This window comes from Oncorhynchus gorbuscha, linkage group LG04, assembly GCF_021184085.1.
Source record: "Oncorhynchus gorbuscha isolate QuinsamMale2020 ecotype Even-year linkage group LG04, OgorEven_v1.0, whole genome shotgun sequence".
Lineage (NCBI taxonomy): Eukaryota > Metazoa > Chordata > Actinopteri > Salmoniformes > Salmonidae > Oncorhynchus > Oncorhynchus gorbuscha.
In genome coordinates this window covers 56,618,290-56,636,609 of record NC_060176.1, presented here as the reverse complement: position 1 = coordinate 56,636,609, position 18,320 = coordinate 56,618,290, and the positions used below count along the sequence as shown (strand labels likewise).

The following is an 18,320-nucleotide window of genomic DNA, read 5'->3' as shown; positions in this document are numbered from 1 at the left end:
ATATGTTCTCATTTATCTGTGCTACTGCTGTGGCCACTTCCTGGTTACTTTATCTAGCTAGCAATTATTTTATGTGAAAGGGGATGAGGTTTTCTGAAGAGGGAAAAGCTTCCCATTGAAACTGGATGAGAAATTCAGACAAAATGAGCTGGTATGTATTTTGATAAGACAGCTAGACACATGCATCGTCTTCAACAAGCTAACGGTTTAACTCGACTAGTGAAATTGTGGGGTTAGCTAGCTAACTTAGCAGCTAGTCATTGGCTTAGCTTTCAGTAAGTTAACGGTGTCTAGAACTGGCCAAGCAGTTTAGAAATATTATACACATGTAATGTGTTAACAACTATAGCTTACAATATGGTGTCATTTGCCTTGCAAACTCGTCAACTAACTTTAAAAGGCTAGCATCCTGAGCGTAACTTGAGAGCTGTTTACATTGGCTAGATAGTTAGCACCCTAGCTAACATTAGCATAGTGACCATAAACAACAACTTATGACATGTTGGCTTGCTAGTTAACGCGTTAAAGTAGCAGCGCTAGCGAACTAACCAACTGTCTAGAAAAGAGAGCTAATAGTTACCTGGCACTAACCTTAGGATTTAACTTAAATGTTACGTTGTAGTGGAGTTAAATTCTTAGTTAGTTAGCCAGGTTGCCAATTTTAGCTAACTAACCTGCTTAGGTAGGAGTTAACCCACTCATAGAAGCTGCTGGAGTTTTGATAAGAGTCACTGGGAGGTTCAATTACTACACACCGTTATTGGGTTTGGGCCTGTTTTTTTCATCAATTACTAGGATACGGGCAGGGCTCGTATATGACTAAATTGATCAAGCATTTTGCAGCTGAGCCATTTGCTCTGCTGCGCAGTAGGCTAGCCTACAGTCTTAACCAACTAAGATCATAACATGGTGTCAGACGTGCTTCAACCATGTGAAATATACGACCAGAACATTGTCCGAGTCCACAGGACAGATTATTTCACAGAAAATAATACTGTTCCTGAGTTTAGAGTGACAACTTGTCTCGTCTTTGAGCAGCCCGAGGCGGAGCCATTGCTCTGGATACTCACACAGGCAGACTATTAACCTAACGTAGCAGTCGTTAAAGAAACACTTGAGCAGTGTCTCTTTCTGGTCCTGACGAGAGAAAAACAAACTATCAAGGAAGGTTCTCTTCTGCACTGTTCAATCACTCGAGTATATGTTGTGGCGGAGTTAAGATTGTGTGTTGCCTTGTTGACGTCCAAAAGCGGAAGTCGCATCCTGAAAACCCGACGCATCCTGTTTTTTTTACAGCCCGACTGAGGGTGACAGACTAGCAGCAGAGTGCATGCTGTGTGAGCACTGCAGGGTGGAGGACAGACAGAGACTAGCAGCTAATGGATGCTAATGATTGAAGTTATTTTTGCCTTTGGTCCGGGCCTTAAATTTGGCAGAAACAATCGGGGCATGGGTAGGGTTTGGGCTTAAAATGTATGCTCGTGCAGGGATCTACGCACAGCCAAGCACAGGGTCAAATGTGGGGTGCCTTAAATTTTGCAGAAGCAATCGGGCCTGTGTAGGGTAGGGCTTAATGATTACTGGTATGGGTAGGGCTCAGGCTTAAAATTCATGCCCGTGCAGGGCTCTACGCACAGCCAAGCACAAGGTCAAATGTGTGGTGCCTGTCCAGTGAAAGAGCCCTTTATCAACTATGCTGACCAACTCATTCCAGTCAGGCCCTCACTCTTGCTTCTGTGACGTGAGAGATTTGACTCAGGGGTCATCCGAACAATTGCACTCCTAATGTCCTCAACCAGCCCTCTGTACTCCAGGCAATAGCCCCAATTGAAGTGATATGTTATCCCCTTGCCAATGGCGCACACATTTATAGTTCCAACGTAGTCATTGGTTCTTCCTGTAGCCGCATCATTTCGGTATTTTTATCATGCAGAGCTAATGGCTATGCTGGTAAATAAGACTGTTGTTTCTCTGAGCATGCATACGTCTAGACTAGAGTAGAGTGACGTCCATAAGGAAACAGCTTATTTCTAAAGGTTTGGTCAAGGGGGAGAGCAGGGGTGTTAAAATGTTGGTTTTAACATGAGTCACTATGTTTTAGGGAATGTAAAACTGGGCACAGCAGTTTGCTGACAGCTAAAACAGTGAGCCTTAACTACATTACTTAGGCCTACACCAAGAGCCATATTGTTGTGTTGAACTCGGGGCGAATTAGGGTTTATGCCTTGCTCTCATTAGCTACATTTTTACAAGAAAAAAAAGGAGATCTGTGAACCTTACATGTAAATCGTACAGACATCTGTCAACTGTACATGTAAATCGTATAGAAATCTTGGTGTCATTATACTCCTTATAGTGTGCTCTAAAATATGGAGCAATTCTCTTGTTACTGAAATAAAACAATCTTATTGAACATTTTAATATCTTAAATTGTAAGACAGGCTTTTGTTTGGAACAATATACTCTAAGTACATTTTCCAGAATGGGCTCGTTGCTAATTACGGTGCCTTCAGAAAGTATTCACACCCCTTGACTTTTTCCACATTTTGTTGTGTGAATTTAAAATGGGCTACGTTTAGAATTTCACTGGCCTGCACACAATATCCCATAATGTCAAAAGTGGAATTATGTTTTTACAAATGTTATAAAATATTAAAGGCTGAAATGTCTTGTGACAAGTATTCAACCCTATTATGACAAGCCTAAATAATTTCAGGAGTAAATATTTGCTTAACAAGTCACATAATAAGTTGCATGGACTCACACTGTGTGCAATAATAGTGTTTGAATAGGTACCTCATCTCTGTACCCCACAAATACAATAATCTGTATGGTCCCTCAGTTAAGCAGTGAATTTCAAACAAAGATTCAACCACAAAGACCAAGAAGGTTTTCCAATGCCTCGTGAAGAAGGGCACCTATCGGTAGATGGGTAAAAATAGAAAAAGCAGACATGGAATATCCCTCTGAGTATGGTGAAGTTATTAATTACACCTTTTAATGGTGTATCAATACACCCAGTCACTAAAGATACAGGTGTCTCTCGTAACTCAGTTGCCGGAGAGGATGGAAACCTCAGGGATTTCACCATGAGGGCAATGTTGACTTTAAAACAGAGTTTAATGGCTGTGATAGGTGACAAGAGGATTGATCAACAACATTGTAATTATTCCACAATACCAACCTAATTGACAGAGTGAAAAGGAAGTCTGTACAGAATACAAATACTCCAAAAGATGAATCCAGTTTGCAACAAGGAACTAAATTCCTGCATGCTCTAGTCTTATCTTGATTTCTGTCCAGTCATATGGTCAAGTGCTGCAAAGAAAGACCTAGTTAAGCTGCAGCTGGCCGTGAACAGAGCATCACACTTTGCTCTTTATTGCAGTCAGAGTGCTAATATCAATACTATGCATGCTAGTCTCTCTTGGCTAAGAGTTGAGGAAAGACTGACGGAATCACTTCTTGTTTTTATAAGAAACATTTAATGTGTTGGAGATTCAAAATGGTTTGCATAGTCAGCTTACACACACACAGCATTGACAATCACACTTACCCCACCAGACATGCCACCAGGGGTCTTATCACATTCCCCTGGTCCAGAACAAATTCAAGGAAATGTACAGTATTTTACAAAGCCATGATTGCACAGAACTCCCATTTCATATAGGATAGCGCAAGTGAACAGCAAACCTGCATTCAAAAAACTAATAAAGCAATGCCTCTCCTATTGTTGTGTGTATGTACTAACATGTATGTGTACCTGATAGATGCACACTACAGTGCCTTGCAAAAGTATTCATCCCCCTTGGCATTTTTCCTATTTTGTTGCATTACAACCTGTAATATAAATATATTTTTATTTGGATTTCATGTAATGGACATACACAAAATAGTCCAAATTGGTCAAGTTAAATGAAAAAGCTAACTTGTTTCAAAAAATGTAATAAAAAAAATGGAAAAGTGGTTGGTTCATATGTATTCACCCCCTTTGCTATGAAGCCCCTAATAAGATCTGGTGCAACCCATTACCTTCAGAAGTCGCATAATTAGTTAAATAAAGTCTTAAGTATAACATGATCTGTCACATGATCTCAGTATATATACACCTGTTCTGAAAGGCCCCAGAGTCTGCAACACCACTAAGCAAGGGGTACCATGAAGACCAAGGAGCTCTCCAAACAGGTCAGGGACAAAGTTGTGGAGAAGTACAGATCAGGGTAGGGTTATAAAAAAATATCAGAAACTTTGAGCATCCCACAGAGCACCATTAAATCCATTATTAAAACATGGAAAGAATATGGCAACACAAACAACCTGCCAAGAGAGGGCCGCCCACCAAAACTCACAGACCAGGCAAGGAGGGCATTAATCAGAGGCAACAAAGAGACCAAAGATTACCCTGAAGGAGCTGCAAAGCTCCACAGCGGAGATTGGAGTATCTGTCCATAGGACCACTTTAAGCCGTACGCTCCACAGAGCTGGGCTTTACGGAAGAGTGTCCAGAAAAAAAGCCATTGCTTCAAGAAAAAATAAGCAAACACGTTTGGTGTCCGCCAAAAGGCATGTGGGAGACTACCCAACCATATGGAAGAAGGTACTCTGGTCAGATTAGCTTTTTGGCCATCAAGGAAAACACTGTCTGGCGCAAACCCAACGCCTCCCATTACCCCGAGAACACCATCTCCACAGTGAAGCATGGTGGTGGCAGCATCATGCTGTTGGGATGTTTTTCATCGACTGGGAAACTGGCCAGAATTGAAGGAATGATGGATGGCGCTAAGTACAGGGAAATTCTTGAGGGAAACCTGTTTGTCTTCCAGAGATTTGAGTCTGGGACAGAGGATCACCTTCCAGCAGGACAATGACCCTAAGCTTATTGCTAAAGCAACACTTGAGTGGTTTAAGGGGAAACATTTCTGGAATGGCCATGTCTTGGAATGGCCTAGTCAAAGCCCAGTCCTCAATCCAATTGAGAATCTGTGGTATGACTTAAAGATGCTGTACACCAGTGGAACCCATCCAACTTGAAGGAGCTGGAGCAGTTTTGTAAAAAATCTCAGTGGCTAGATGTGCCAAGCTTATAGAGACATATCCTAAGAGACTTGCAGCTGTAATTGCTACAAAAGGTGGCTCTACAAAGTATTGACTTTGGGGGGGTGAATACTTATGCACACTCAAGTTTTCTTGTTATTTCTTGTTTCTTTCACCCCAAAAAGTTTTTTGCTTCTTCAAAATGGTAGGCATGTTGTGTAAATGAAATGATACAACCCCCCCAAAAAATCCACTTTAATTACAGGTTGTTAGGCAGCAAAATAGTAAAAATGCCAAGGGGGTGAATACTTTCGCAAGCCACTATACATATTAATGATTTTAAAAGTATAGTACCAGTCAAAAGTTACTCATTCAAGGATTTTACTTTATTTGTACTATTTTCTATATTGTAGAATAGGAGTGAAGACATCAAACATGAAATAACACACATGGAATCATGTAGTAACAAAAAAGTGCTAAATCAAATCAACATATTTTAGATTCTTGAAACTAGCCACCCTTTGCCTTGACAGCTTTGCTGAAGACTTGTTGGCTGCTTTTCCTTCACTCTGTGGTCCATCTCGTACCAGTACATTTCAATTGGGTTGAGATTTGGTGATTGTGGAGGCCAGGTCATCTGATGCAGCACCATCACTCTCCTTACACAGCCTGGAGGTGTGTTGGGTCATTGTCCTGTTGAAAAACAAATGATAGTCCCACTAAGCACAAACTAGATGGGGTGGCGTGTTGCAGAAGAATGCTGTGGTAGCCATGCTGGTTGAGTGTGCCTTGAATTCTAAATAAATCACAGACAGGGTCACCAGCAAAGCACCCCCACACCACCTCCTCCATGCTTCACGGTGGGAACCACACATGCGGAGATCATTCGTTCACCTACTCGGCGTCTCATAAAAATATGGCGTTTGTCATACAAGTAAAAAGCATCTCGAGAGTCTTTCCTCCCAAGGAAGTTACTATGTGAGAATTGCCAGAACCATCTGAGATACCAAAAATGTTTCAGTCTACGCTGGCATGGAATTGCCCTGCCTTAAACAACAACACCATGCAATATAGCCTAATATACTATAATAATGCTTTTACTTTTAACATAATTCAGAATAGGTCCAGGATATATCAATGATATTGTCCTATAGGCTAAGTTAGGCTCTACAGTGAGACAATTTTACTCACATATGTGCTTAAATATTTTGCTGTGCGACTTGGAATTTGTATTTAGGAACATCACTGCGCCTAGAAAAATAAGGATTCCAGTGTTATTACCTAAAATATTTGGCATTGTGCTCCTAAGTTTCTTTGTGTGCGCCAACATTTTTCAACGTAGGTGCACACATGCTCCTTGTCAAAAATTGTCAGCTTTACTGTGAAATGCTTACTTACAAGCCCTTAAGCAACAATGCAGTTTAACAATTTAGCCTATGGAATTATCCATACTTATCCATACAGTCGATGAACCTGACATCTAACCTATTGTAGTTTGAGTACAATGTAGTGCTATTGTGCTTGGTTCACTGTAACCTCTGTGTAGTGTTCACTTTGACTAATAGCTTAAGTTGTAAGTCTGTCCATAGAAGAGAAGGTTGTGCTCTTTATTTACCAAATGTAATCATGCTCTGTGCACTCTGTCTTTCCTGCCCTTCTTTGAGTAGGTCATGGGATCAGGGCTTAGACTAACCAAAGTTTCTAAATGTACAGGCCTCTACTGAAATGCCACTGTGTGTGAAGAAACATAACAAACCATTCCCACAGCATAGACCATCCTCCTTCCTCTACCCCTCTAGCCTACCATTCTCTTTGGATCGCTTTGGGATTTGAGCAAATAAGGCAGTGTCCACAGGCTGTTAGCTAAGTACAGTGTATTCAAAAGTATTCAGACCCCTTGACCTTTTCCACATTTTGTTATGTTACAGCCTTATTATAAAATTGATACAATTATTTTATTTTCATCAATCTAAACCCAATACCCAATAATGACAAAGCAAAAACAGACATTTTTTGTGAATGTATTTAAAAAAAAACTGAGTCTTCTTGGATATGATGCTACAAGCTTGGCACACCTGTATTTGGGGAGTTTCTCCCATTCTTCTTTGCAGATCCTTTCAAGCTCTGTCAGGTTGGATGGGGAGAGTCGCTGGACGGCTATTTTCAGGTTTTTCCAGGGATGGCTGATCAGGTTCAAGTCCGGGCTCTGGCTGGGCCACTCAAAGATGTTCAGAGATTAGTCCCGAAGCCACTTCTCCGTTGTCTTGGCTGTGTGCTTAGGGTTGTTGTCATGTTGGAAGGTTATCCCTTGCCCCAGTCTGAGGTGCTGAGCGCTCTGGAGCAGGTTTTCATCAAGGATCTCTCCGTACTTTGCTCCGTTCATCTTTCCCTCAATCTGGACTAGTCTCCCAGTCACTACCTCTGGAAGAACATCCCCACAGCATGATGTTGCCACCACCATGCTTCACTGTAGGGTTGGTGCCGGGTTTCCTCCAGACGTGAAGCTTGGCATTCAGGCCAAATAGTTCGATCTTGTTTTCATCAGACCAGAGAATCTTGTTTCTCATGGTCTGAGAGTCCTTTTGGTGCCTTTTGGCAAACTCCAAGCGGGCTGTCATGTGCCTTTTTACTGAGGAGTGTCTTCTGTCTGGTCACTCTACCATAAAGGTCTCATTGGTGGAGTGCTGCAGAGCTGGTTGGCTTTCTGGAAGGTTCTCCCATCTCCACAGAGGAACTCTGGAGCTCTGTCAGAGTGACCATTGGGTTCTTGGTCGCCTCCCTGACCAAGGCCCTTCTCCCCGATTGCTCAGTTTGGCCAGGTGGCCAACTCAAGGAAGAGTCTTGGTGGTTCCAAACTTCTTCTTTAAGAATGATGGATGCCACTGTGTTCTTGGGGACCTTCAATGCTGCAGACATTTTTTGGTACCCTTCCCCGGATCTGTGCCTCAACACAATCCTGTCTCGGGAGCTCTATGTACAATTCCTTCAACCTCATGGCTTGTTTTTTTGCTCTGACATGCACTGTCAACTGTGGGACCTTATATAGACAGGTGTGTGCCTTTCCAAATCACGTCCAATCAATTGAATTTGCCACAGGTGGACTCCAATCAAGTTGTAGAAACATCTCAAGGATGATCAATGGAAACAGGATGCACCTGAGTTCAATTTCGAGTATCATAGCAAAGTGTCTGAATAATTATGCAAATAAGGTATTTCTCTTTTATTTTTAATACATTTGCAAAAATGTATAGTACCAGTCAAAAGTTTTGACCCACCTATTCATTCAAGGGTTTTGTTTATTGAACACATATGGAATCATGTAGTAATCAAAAAAGTGTCACTCAATATGTTTTGTATTTTAGATTCTTCGAAGTAGCCAACCTTGATGACAGCTTTGCACACCCTTGGCATTCTCTCAACCAGCTTCATCTGGAATGCTTTTCCAACAGTTTTGAAGGAGTTCCCACATATGTTGAGCACTTGTTGGCTGCTTTTCCTTCCCTCTGCGGTCCAATACATCCCAAACCATCGCAATTGGGTTGAGGTCGAGTGATTGTGGAGGCCAGGTCATCTGATGCAGCACTCCATCACTCTCCTTATTAGTCAAATAGCCCTTACACAGCCTGGAGGTGTGTTGGGTCATTGTCCTGTTGAAAAACAAATGATAGTCCTACTAAGCACAAACCAGATGGGATGGCATATCACTGCAGAATGCTGTGGCAGCCATACTGGTTCATTTTTTAAAGTAAATCACTGGCAGTGTCACCAGCATATTACCCCCACACCATCACACCACCTCCTCTGTGCTTCACAGTGGGATCCACACATGCAGAGATCATTTGTTCACCTTCTCTGCGTCTCACAAAGACACGTCGTTTGGAACCAGAAAACTCAAATTTGGACACATCGGCCCAAAGAACAGATTTCCACCGGTCTAATGTTCATTGCTTGTGTTTCGTGGCCCAAGCAAGTCTTCTTATTGGTGTCCTTTAGTAGTGGTTTCTTTGCAGCAATTCGACCATGAAGGCCTGATTCACGCAGTCTCATCTGAACAGTTGTTGAGATATGTCTGTTACTTGAACACTGTGAAGCATTTATTTGGGCTGCAATTTGAGGCTGGTAATACTATTGAACTTTTCCTCTGCACAAGAGGTAACTCTTGGTCTTCCTTTCCCGTGGCGGTCCCCATGAGAGCTAGTTTCATCATAGCGCTTGATGGTTTTTGCGACTGCACTTGAAGGAACATTCAAAGTTCTTTATAGTTTTCCGGATTGACTGACCTTCATGTCTTAAAGTAAAGATGGTCTGTCATTTCTCTACGCTTATTTGAGCTGTTCTTGCCATAATATGGACTTGATCTTTTACCAAATAGGACTATCTTCCGTATATACCACCGCAACCTTGTCACAACACAACTGATTGGCTCAAATGCATTGAGAATGAAAGAAATTCCACCTCATGATGCTGGTTGAGAGAATGCCAAGAGTGTGCAAAGCTGTCAGCAAGGCAAAGGGTGGCTGCCCTCAAGAATCTCAAATATAATTTGTTTGGTTTAACACTTTCTTAGTTACTACGTCATTCCATATGTGTTATTTCAAAGTTTGTCTTCAATATTATTCTACAATGTATGAAATAGTAAAAAGATAGAAAAACCCTTGAATGAGTAGGTGTGTCCAAACTTTGGACTGGTACTCTATACAAACCTGTTTTTGCTTTGTCATGGTGGGATAATGTGTGTAGGTTGATGAGGATTCTTTATTTAATCAATTTTAGAGGCTGTAACGTAACAAAACGTGGAAAAAGTAAAGGGGTCTGAATACCTTCTGAATGCACTGTTGACTTTGTGACTGTGGGGCTCGATTGTATGCTCTGCTGGGCCAAGATCTTTTGTATTGGGCCAAAGATATAGAGTCGTGGTGTTTTGCACGAATTCTAGCAGTCTTTGCCACCTTTATGATCTTACCTTCTTTCTTGGAAAGTTACTGCGTGTTTAACAAACCGTTGACATATCGTACAGTCCTTGCCAAGTCTTATGTGATCACTGCTCAGGTAGGTAGGCTAGGCTCAGTTACTGCCGTAGTGTTCTAGTGATGCGTTGCATGGGTAGTAAGATGATTCACCCCGTGGACCTCAGGAATTTCAGTGGGTGACGAAATGTAGTTTTCCATGATGGTGTTGGCTCACCAAAAGTATGACATGTGAAACTTTTCCTCCTGAATCAGCCATTTTGACCGTAGATCTTGATCTGATATGAGTCGAGTTGATATGATTTATGAATGGGATGCATCCATGTTGTTACAACACTGCTTATCTCTAGGAGTCAAAAGGGGAATCAAAGAACATTTTTCCCAGCGCTTCACCAGGGTTAGTTTGATAGGGACTTAATACTCCCTCCTGCCAGTGAAAGCATCCTTTCTGTTGTAATTCAGATTAAGCCCATTTTCCTGTTGCCTCTCTTGGCTGTGTTGGGTTTTCTGATTGAGTTGTTATCAAAGGGAACTGCCACACACACACATCAGTGGTGTTCCCTGGTTATACAACACGGCCCTGCCTCACACCCTAATTTTCCATCTCATTAGTTTACACACCTTTCTTTTGACGCAGCTGTTGTCTCACTGTGCCTGTCAACAGCAAACGTCCATCATGTTCCTTGGATGTTATTAGTGTCACGTCAATGTCAACCTACAGTCATGTGTAGTGGCAATAAAGTGTTTTTTTTCTCATGGATTCTCCATCACAACTTATGTAGCAAGACATGGTTTAGAAAGTTGGATTCAGGCAGATAAAAGACTGATGGCATTCAGAAAATAAGTTGTTACCTATCAAAACTATCATAAGATGTCACAAGTAGAAGCTCAAACAGGAAGTACCCTTGATGCGCTCCATTGAGAAATTGTCCTCTGTTTCCGATGCTATGCTACAAAACTGCTTTGCTTGCGCTGACTGGAATATGTCCCATGACTCTGCCAATAGCATCGACAAGCTAACCACCTCCGTCACCGGCTTCATTAGGAAATGCATCACAACGTCGTCCCTAAAGAGAAGGTTCGCTGCTTCCCCAATCAAAAGCCCAGGATTAACACAGAGGTTGGCTATAACCTAAAGAACAGGGCTCCCGCACACAGGGCTATCGCAGCCAACCCGGAGACTACGGCTGAAGACAAACAAGTGCATGAAGTCCCGCTACGACCTCCGCAGAGCCATCAAACAAGCAAAAGGGCAATATAGGAACAAGGTGGAATCCTATTACATAGGCTCCGATGCATTAAGAAGGGGCTACAGTCCATTACGAATTACAAAGGAAGACCCAGCTGTGGTCTGCCAACGATGCCTCTCTACTTGACGAACTCAATGTATTTTATGCACTATTTGACAAAAAAATAACACTGAGCCGGGAACGAGGGCCCCCGCTGACCCAGGGGACTGGTTGATGTCGCTATTCCGAGGCGTTCGTAAGGTTTTTAAAAAGGTAAACACGCTTAACGCTGCGAGGCCGGGTGGTATTCCAGGGTGTGTTCTCAGAGCATGCGGAGAACAGCTGGCAGGCATATTCACGGTCATTTTCAACCTTTCCTTGTCCCAGTCAGTAATTCCCACATCTCAAGCTGACCACCATCATTCCTGTTCCCAAGAACTTTAAGCCTACCTGCCACAATGACTAGCACACATCTGTAATCGTGCTTTGAAAGGTTATGGCACACATCAACTCCCATCATTCCAGAAACCCTAGACCCATTTCAATTTGCATACCGCTCCAACAGATCCATAGACGATGCAATCTCAATTGCACTCCACACTGCCCCCATCCACCTAGATAAGAGGAATGAACACCTATGTGAGAATGCTGTTCATTTACTACAGGTCAGCGTTCAACACCATAGTCCCCTCCAAGCTCGTCACCAAGCTTTGGACCCTAGGACTGAACACCGCCCTCTGCCGCTGGATCCTGGACTTCCTGATGGGCCAACCCCAGGTGTTGAGGGAAGGCAACATTTCCTCTGCCACGCTGACCCTCAACACGGGGGCCCTACAGGGGTGTGTGCTTAGTTCCCTCCTGTACCTCTTGTTCACCAACGACTACGTGGCCACGCAAAACTCGAACACCATTATCAAGTTTGCTGACAACATGACAGTGGTAGGCCTCATCTCGTTGACAATAAGACAGCCTACAACAGGGATCATCAACGAGATTCAACCACAGGACAATTTTTTTCTTTATTGATCGAGTGGCCTGATCATAATTACAAAAAAATTGTAGACTGCAAATTGACCACAAGAAGCCCAAACAGATACAATATTTGACTAAAACATAATAATTTCCTACCTTACATATCTATTATGTGTGGGATTACGTGGGGACATATATTTCCAAAATGTAAATCACTTGGAGCTGATTTCCTGGTTATTTAGTATTTCATGTCCAACAGTGAAATATATTTATACAGTTGAAGTCGGAAGTTTACATACACCTTACAAATAAATGTATACTATTTTTTTCCCCAATTTCCTGACATTTAATCCTAGTAAAATTCCCTGTCCTAGGTCAGTTAGGATCACCACTTTATTTTAAGAATGTGAAATGTCAGAATAATAGTAGAGTGATTTTATTTCAGCTTTTATTTCTTTCATCACATTCCCAGTTGGTCAGAAGTTTACCTAAACTCAATTAGTATTTGTTAGCATTGCCTTCAAATTGTTTAACTTGGGTCAAATATTTCGGGTAGCCTTCCACAAGCTTCCCACAATAAGTTGGGTGAATTTTGGCCCATTCCTCCTGACAGAGCTGGTGTAACGGAGTCCGGTGTGTAGGCCTCTTTGCTCACACACCCTTTTTCAGTTCTGCCCACAAATGTTCTATTGGATTGAGGTCAGGGTTTTGTGATGGCTGCTCCAATACCTTGACTTTGTTGTCCTTAAGCCATTTAAGCCAGTATGCTTGGGGTCATTGCCCATTTGGAAGACCCATTTGCGACCAAGCTTTAACTTCCTGACTGATGTCTTTAGATGTTGCTTCAATATATCCACATAATTCTTTTTCCTAATGAGACCATCTATTTTGTGAAGTGCACCAGTCCCTCCTGCAGCAAAGCACCCCTACAACATGATGCTAGCTTGGCTGGCTTGGCAACTTGGCTGGCTTGGCCACTCCAGGACCTGGATTGGCCACTCCAGGACCTTGAGATGCTTCTTACGGAGCCACTCCTTAGTTGCCCTGGCTGTGTGTTTCGGGTCGTTGTCATGCTGGAAGACTCAGCCATGACCCATCTTCAATGCTCTTACTGAGGGAAGGAGGTTGTTGGCCAAGTTCTCGCGATACATGGCCCCATCCATCCTCTCCTCAATACGGTGCAGTCGTCCTGTCCCCTTTGCAGAAAAGCATCCCCAAAGAATGATGTTTCCACCTCCATGCTTCACAATTGGGATGGTGTTCTTGGGGTTGTACATCCTTTTTTCCCCTCTAAACACGGCGAGTGGAGTTTAGACCAAAAAGCTCTATTTTTGTCTCATCAGACCACATGACCTCCTCCCATTCATTTACATTTACATTTAAGTCATTTAGCAGACGCTCTTATCCAGAGCGACTTACAAATTGGTGCATTCACCTTATGACATCCAGTGGAACAGTCACTTTACAATAGTGCATCTAAAACTTAAGGGGGGGGGGGTGAGAGGGATTACTTATCCTATCCTAGGTATTCCTTAAAGAGGTGGGGTTTCAGGTGTCTCCGGAAGGTGGTGATTGACTCCGCTGTCCTGGCGTCGTGAGGGAGTTTGTTCCACCATTGGGGGGCCAGGGCAGCGAACAGTTTTGACTGGGCTGAGCGGGAGCTGTACTTCCTCAGTGGTAGGGAGGCGAGCAGGCCAGAGGTGGATGAACGCAGTGCCCTTGTTTGGGTGTAGGGCCTGATCACAGCCTGGAGGTACTGAGGTGCCGTTCCCCTCACAGCTCCGTAGGCAAGCACCATGGTCTTGTAGCGGATGCGAGCTTCAACTGGAAGCCAGTGGAGAGAACGGAGGAGCGGGGTGACGTGAGAGAACTTGGGAAGGTTGAACACCAGACGGGCTGCGGCGTTCTGGATGAGTTGAAGGGGTTTAATGGCACAGGCAGGGAGCCCAGCCAACAGCGAGTTGCAGTAATCCAGACGGGAGATGACAAGTGCCTGGATTAGGACCTGCGCCGCTTCCTGTGTGAGGCAGGGTCGTACTCTGCGGATGTTGTAGAGCATGAACCTACAGGAACGGGCCACCGCCTTGATGTTGGTTGAGAACGACAGGGTGTTGTCCAGGATCACGCCAAGGTTCTTGGCGCTCTGGGAGGAGGACACAATGGAGTTGTCAACCGTGATGGCGAGATCATGGAACGGGCAGTCCTTCCCCGGGAGGAAGAGCAGCTCCGTCTTGCCGAGGTTCAGCTTGAGGTGGTGATCTGTCATCCACACTGATATGTCTGCCAGACATGCAGAGATGCGATTCGCCACCTGGTCATCAGAAGGGGGAAAGGAGAAGATTAATTGTGTGTCGTCTGCATAGCAATGATAAGAGAGACCATGTGAGGTTATGACAGAGCCAAGTGACTTGGTGTATAGCGAGAATAGGAGAGGGCCAAGAACAGAGCCCTGGGGGACACCAGTGGTGAGAGCGCGTGGTGAGGAGACAGATTCTCGCCACGCCACCTGGTAGGAGCGACCTGTCAGTTAGGACGCAATCCAAGCGTGGGCCGCGCCGGAGATGCCCAACTCGGAGAGGGTGGAGAGGAGGATCTGATGGTTCACAGTATCGAAGGCAGCCGATAGATCTAGAAGGATGAGAGCAGAGGAGAGAGAGTTAGCTTTAGCAGTGCGGAGCGCCTCCGTGATACAGAGGAGAGCAGTCTCAGTTGAATGACTAGTCTTGAAACCTGACTGATTTGGATCAAGAAGGTCATTCAGAGAGAGATAGCGGGAGAGCTGGCCAAGGACGGCACGTTCAAGAGTTTTGGAGAGAAAAGAAAGAAGGGATACTGGTCTGTAATTGTTGACATCGGAGGGATCGAGTGTAGGTTTTTTCAGAAGGGGTGCAACTCTCGCTCTCTTGAAGACGGAAGGGACGTAGCCAGCGGTCAGGGATGAGTTGATGAGCGAGGTGAGGTAAGGGAGAAGGTCTCCGGAAATGGTCTGGAGAAGAGAGGAGGGGATAGGGTCAAGCGGGCAGGTTGTTGGGCGGCCGGCCGTCACAAGACGCGAGATTTCATCTGGAGAGAGAGGGGCGAAAGAGGTCAGAGCACAGGGTAGGGCAGTGTGAGCAGAACCAGCGGTGTGGTTTGACTTAGCAAACGAGGATCGGATGTCGTCGACCTTCTTTTCAAAATGGTTGACGAAGTCATCTGCAGAGAGGGAGGAGGGGGGGGGGAGGGAGGATTCAGGAGGGAGGAGAAGGTGGCAAAGAGCTTCCTAGGGTTAGAGGCAGATGCTTGGAATTTAGCGTGGTAGAAAGTGGCTTTAGCAGCAGAGACAGAGGAGGAAAATGTAGAGAGGAGGGAGTGAAAGGATGCCAGGTCCGCAGGGAGGCGAGTTTTCCTCCATTTCCGCTCGGCTGCCCGGAGCTCTGTTCTGTGAGCTCGCAATGAGTCATCGAGCCACGGAGCGGGAGGGGAGGACCGAGCCGGCCTGGAGGATAGGGGACATAGAGAGTCAAGGGATGCAGAGAGGGAGGAGAGGAGGGTTGAGGAGGCAGAATCAGGAGATAGGTGGGAGAAGGTTTGAGCGGAGGGAAGAGATGATAGGATGGAAGAGGAGAGAGTAGCGGGGGAGAGAGAGCGAAGGTTGGGACGGCGCGATACCATCCGAGTAGGGGCAGTGTGGGAGGTGTTGGATGAGAGCGAGAGGGAAAAGGATACAAGGCAGTGGTCGGAGACTTGGAGGGGAGTTGCAATGAGGTTAGTGGAAGAACAGCATCTAGTAAAGATGAGGTCGAGCGTATTGCCTGCCTTGTGAGTAGGGGGGAAGGTGAGAGGGTGAGGTCAAAAGAGGAGAGGAGTGGAAAGAAGGAGGCAGAGAGGAAAGAGTCAAAGGTAGACGTGGGGAGGTTAAAGTCGCCCAGAACTGTGAGAGGTGAGCCGTCCTCAGGAAAGGAGCTTATCAAGGCATCAAGCTCATTGATGAACTCTCCGAGGGAACCTGGAGGGCGATAAATGATAAGGATGTTAAGCTTGAAAGGGCTAGTAACTGTGACAGCATGGAATTCAAAGGAGGCGATAGACAGATGGGTAAGGGGAGAAAGAGAGAATGACCACTTGGGAGAGATGAGGATCCCGGTGCCACCACCCCGCTGACCAGACGCTCTCGGGGTGTGCGAGAACACGTGGGCGGACGAAGAGAGAGCAGTAGGAGTAGCAGTGTTGTCTGTGGTGATCCATGTTTCCGTCAGTGCCAAGAAGTCGAGGGACTGGAGGGAGGCATAGGCTGAGATGAACTCTGCCTTGTTGACCGCAGATTGGCAGTTCCAGAGGCTACCGGAGACCTGGAACTCCACGTGGGTCGTGCGCGCTGGGACCACCAGAGTAGGGTGGCCGCGGCCACGCGGTGTGGAGCGTTTGTATGGTCTGTGCAGAGAGGAGAGAACAGGGATAAACAGACACATAGTTGACAGGCTACAGAAGAGGCTACGCTAATGCAAAGGAGATTGGAATGACAAGTGGACTACACATCTCGAATGTTCAGAAAGTTAAGCTACGTAGCAAGAATCTTATTGACTAAAATGATTAAAATGATACAGTACTGCTGAAGTAGGCTAGCTGGCAGTGGGTGCGTTGTTGACACTACACTAATCAAGTCGTTCCGTTGATCATGGATCATCCAGATGGTCATTGGCAAACTTCAGACAGGCCTGGACATGTGCTGGCTTGAGGAGGGGGACCTTGCATGCACTGCAGTATTTTAATCCATGACGGCGTAGTGTGTTTCCAATGGTTTTCTTTGAGACTGTGGACCCAGCTCTCTTCAGGTCATTGACCAGGTCCTGCCGTGTAGTTCTGGGCTGATCCCTCACCTTCCTCATGATCATTGATGCCCCACGAGGTGAGATCTTATTATTATTATATTATTATTAGATCTTGCATAGAGCCCCAGACCGAGGGTGATTGACCATCATCTTGAACGTCTTACATTTTCTAATAATTGCGCCAACAGTTGTTGCCTTCTCACCAAGCTGCTTGCCTATTGTCCTGTAGCCCATCCCAGCCTTGTGCAGGTCTACAATTTTATCCTTGATGTCCTTACACAGCTCTCTGGTCTTGGCCATTGTGGAGAGGTTGGAGTTTGTGGACAGGTGTATTTTATACAGGTAACGAGTTAAAACAGGTGCAGTTAATACAGGTAATAAGTGAAGAACAGGAGGGCTTCTTAAAGAAAAACTAACAGGTCTGTGAGAGATGGAATTCTTACTGGTTGGTAGGTGATCAAATACTTATGTCATGCAATAAAATGCTAATTAATTACTTAAAAATCATACAATATGATTTTCTGGATTTTTGTTTTCGATTCAGTCTCTCACAGTTGAAGTGTACCTGTGATAAAAATTATAGACCTCTACATGCTTTGTAAGTAGTAAAACCTGCAAAATTGACAGTGTATGAAATACCTATTCTCCCCACTGTGTATATATATTTATTACTTGGGTGGCCAAATAAAACCACCTACAGGCCAAATTCAGCTTACATGCCACCAGTTGGGGAACCCTTGTCTACAGGGAGGAGGTCAGTGACCTGGCAGTGTTGGTGCCAGGACAACTTCTCCCTCAACGTCAGTAAGACCAAGCAGCTGATCGTGAACTACATGAAACGGGTGGGCGAGCAAGCCCCATCCAGTGCAGCGGTTGAGAGCTTCAAGTTCCTTGGTGTCCAAATCACTAAAGACTTAAATTAGTCCACACACACTCAGTGCCTCTTTCCCCTCAGGATTTTGAAAAGATTTGGCATGGGCCCTCTTGACTGGCTAAATAACTGTTTGGTATGGCAACTGCACCGCCCTCGATTGCATGGCGCTACAGAGGGTGGTGTGGACAGCCCAGTACATCACAGCTCCCTGCCATCCAGGACCTCTTATATCACGCAGTGTGAGAATAAGGTCCGGAAAATGTGTTAAAGCCATAGACTATTCTCTCTGCTTCCGCACGGCAAGCGGTACCAGAGCAAGAAGTCTGACATCAGCAGGCACCAACACACAGTTCATTTGCTCACTCGCACATAACACACACACACATATTTATACTGACTTTACACACATACACATTTTTATATTGACTGTGTG

The 18,320-nt window shown here is 44.8% G+C and overlaps 1 protein-coding gene across 5 annotated transcripts in view; it reads left to right on the top strand.

Moving 5' to 3' along the window:
- Positions 1-18,320, top strand: part of LOC124034337 (bridging integrator 3-like) — a 51,372-nt gene continuing 33,052 nt past the window's right edge. For all 5 annotated transcript variants that reach the window (XM_046347399.1, XM_046347402.1, XM_046347400.1 and 2 more), the window contains exon 1: positions 1-151. In XM_046347399.1, coding sequence (XP_046203355.1) covers positions 126-151 — 26 coding nt within the window. In that variant the 5' untranslated portion in view covers positions 1-125. The remainder of the gene's footprint in view (positions 152-18,320) is intronic.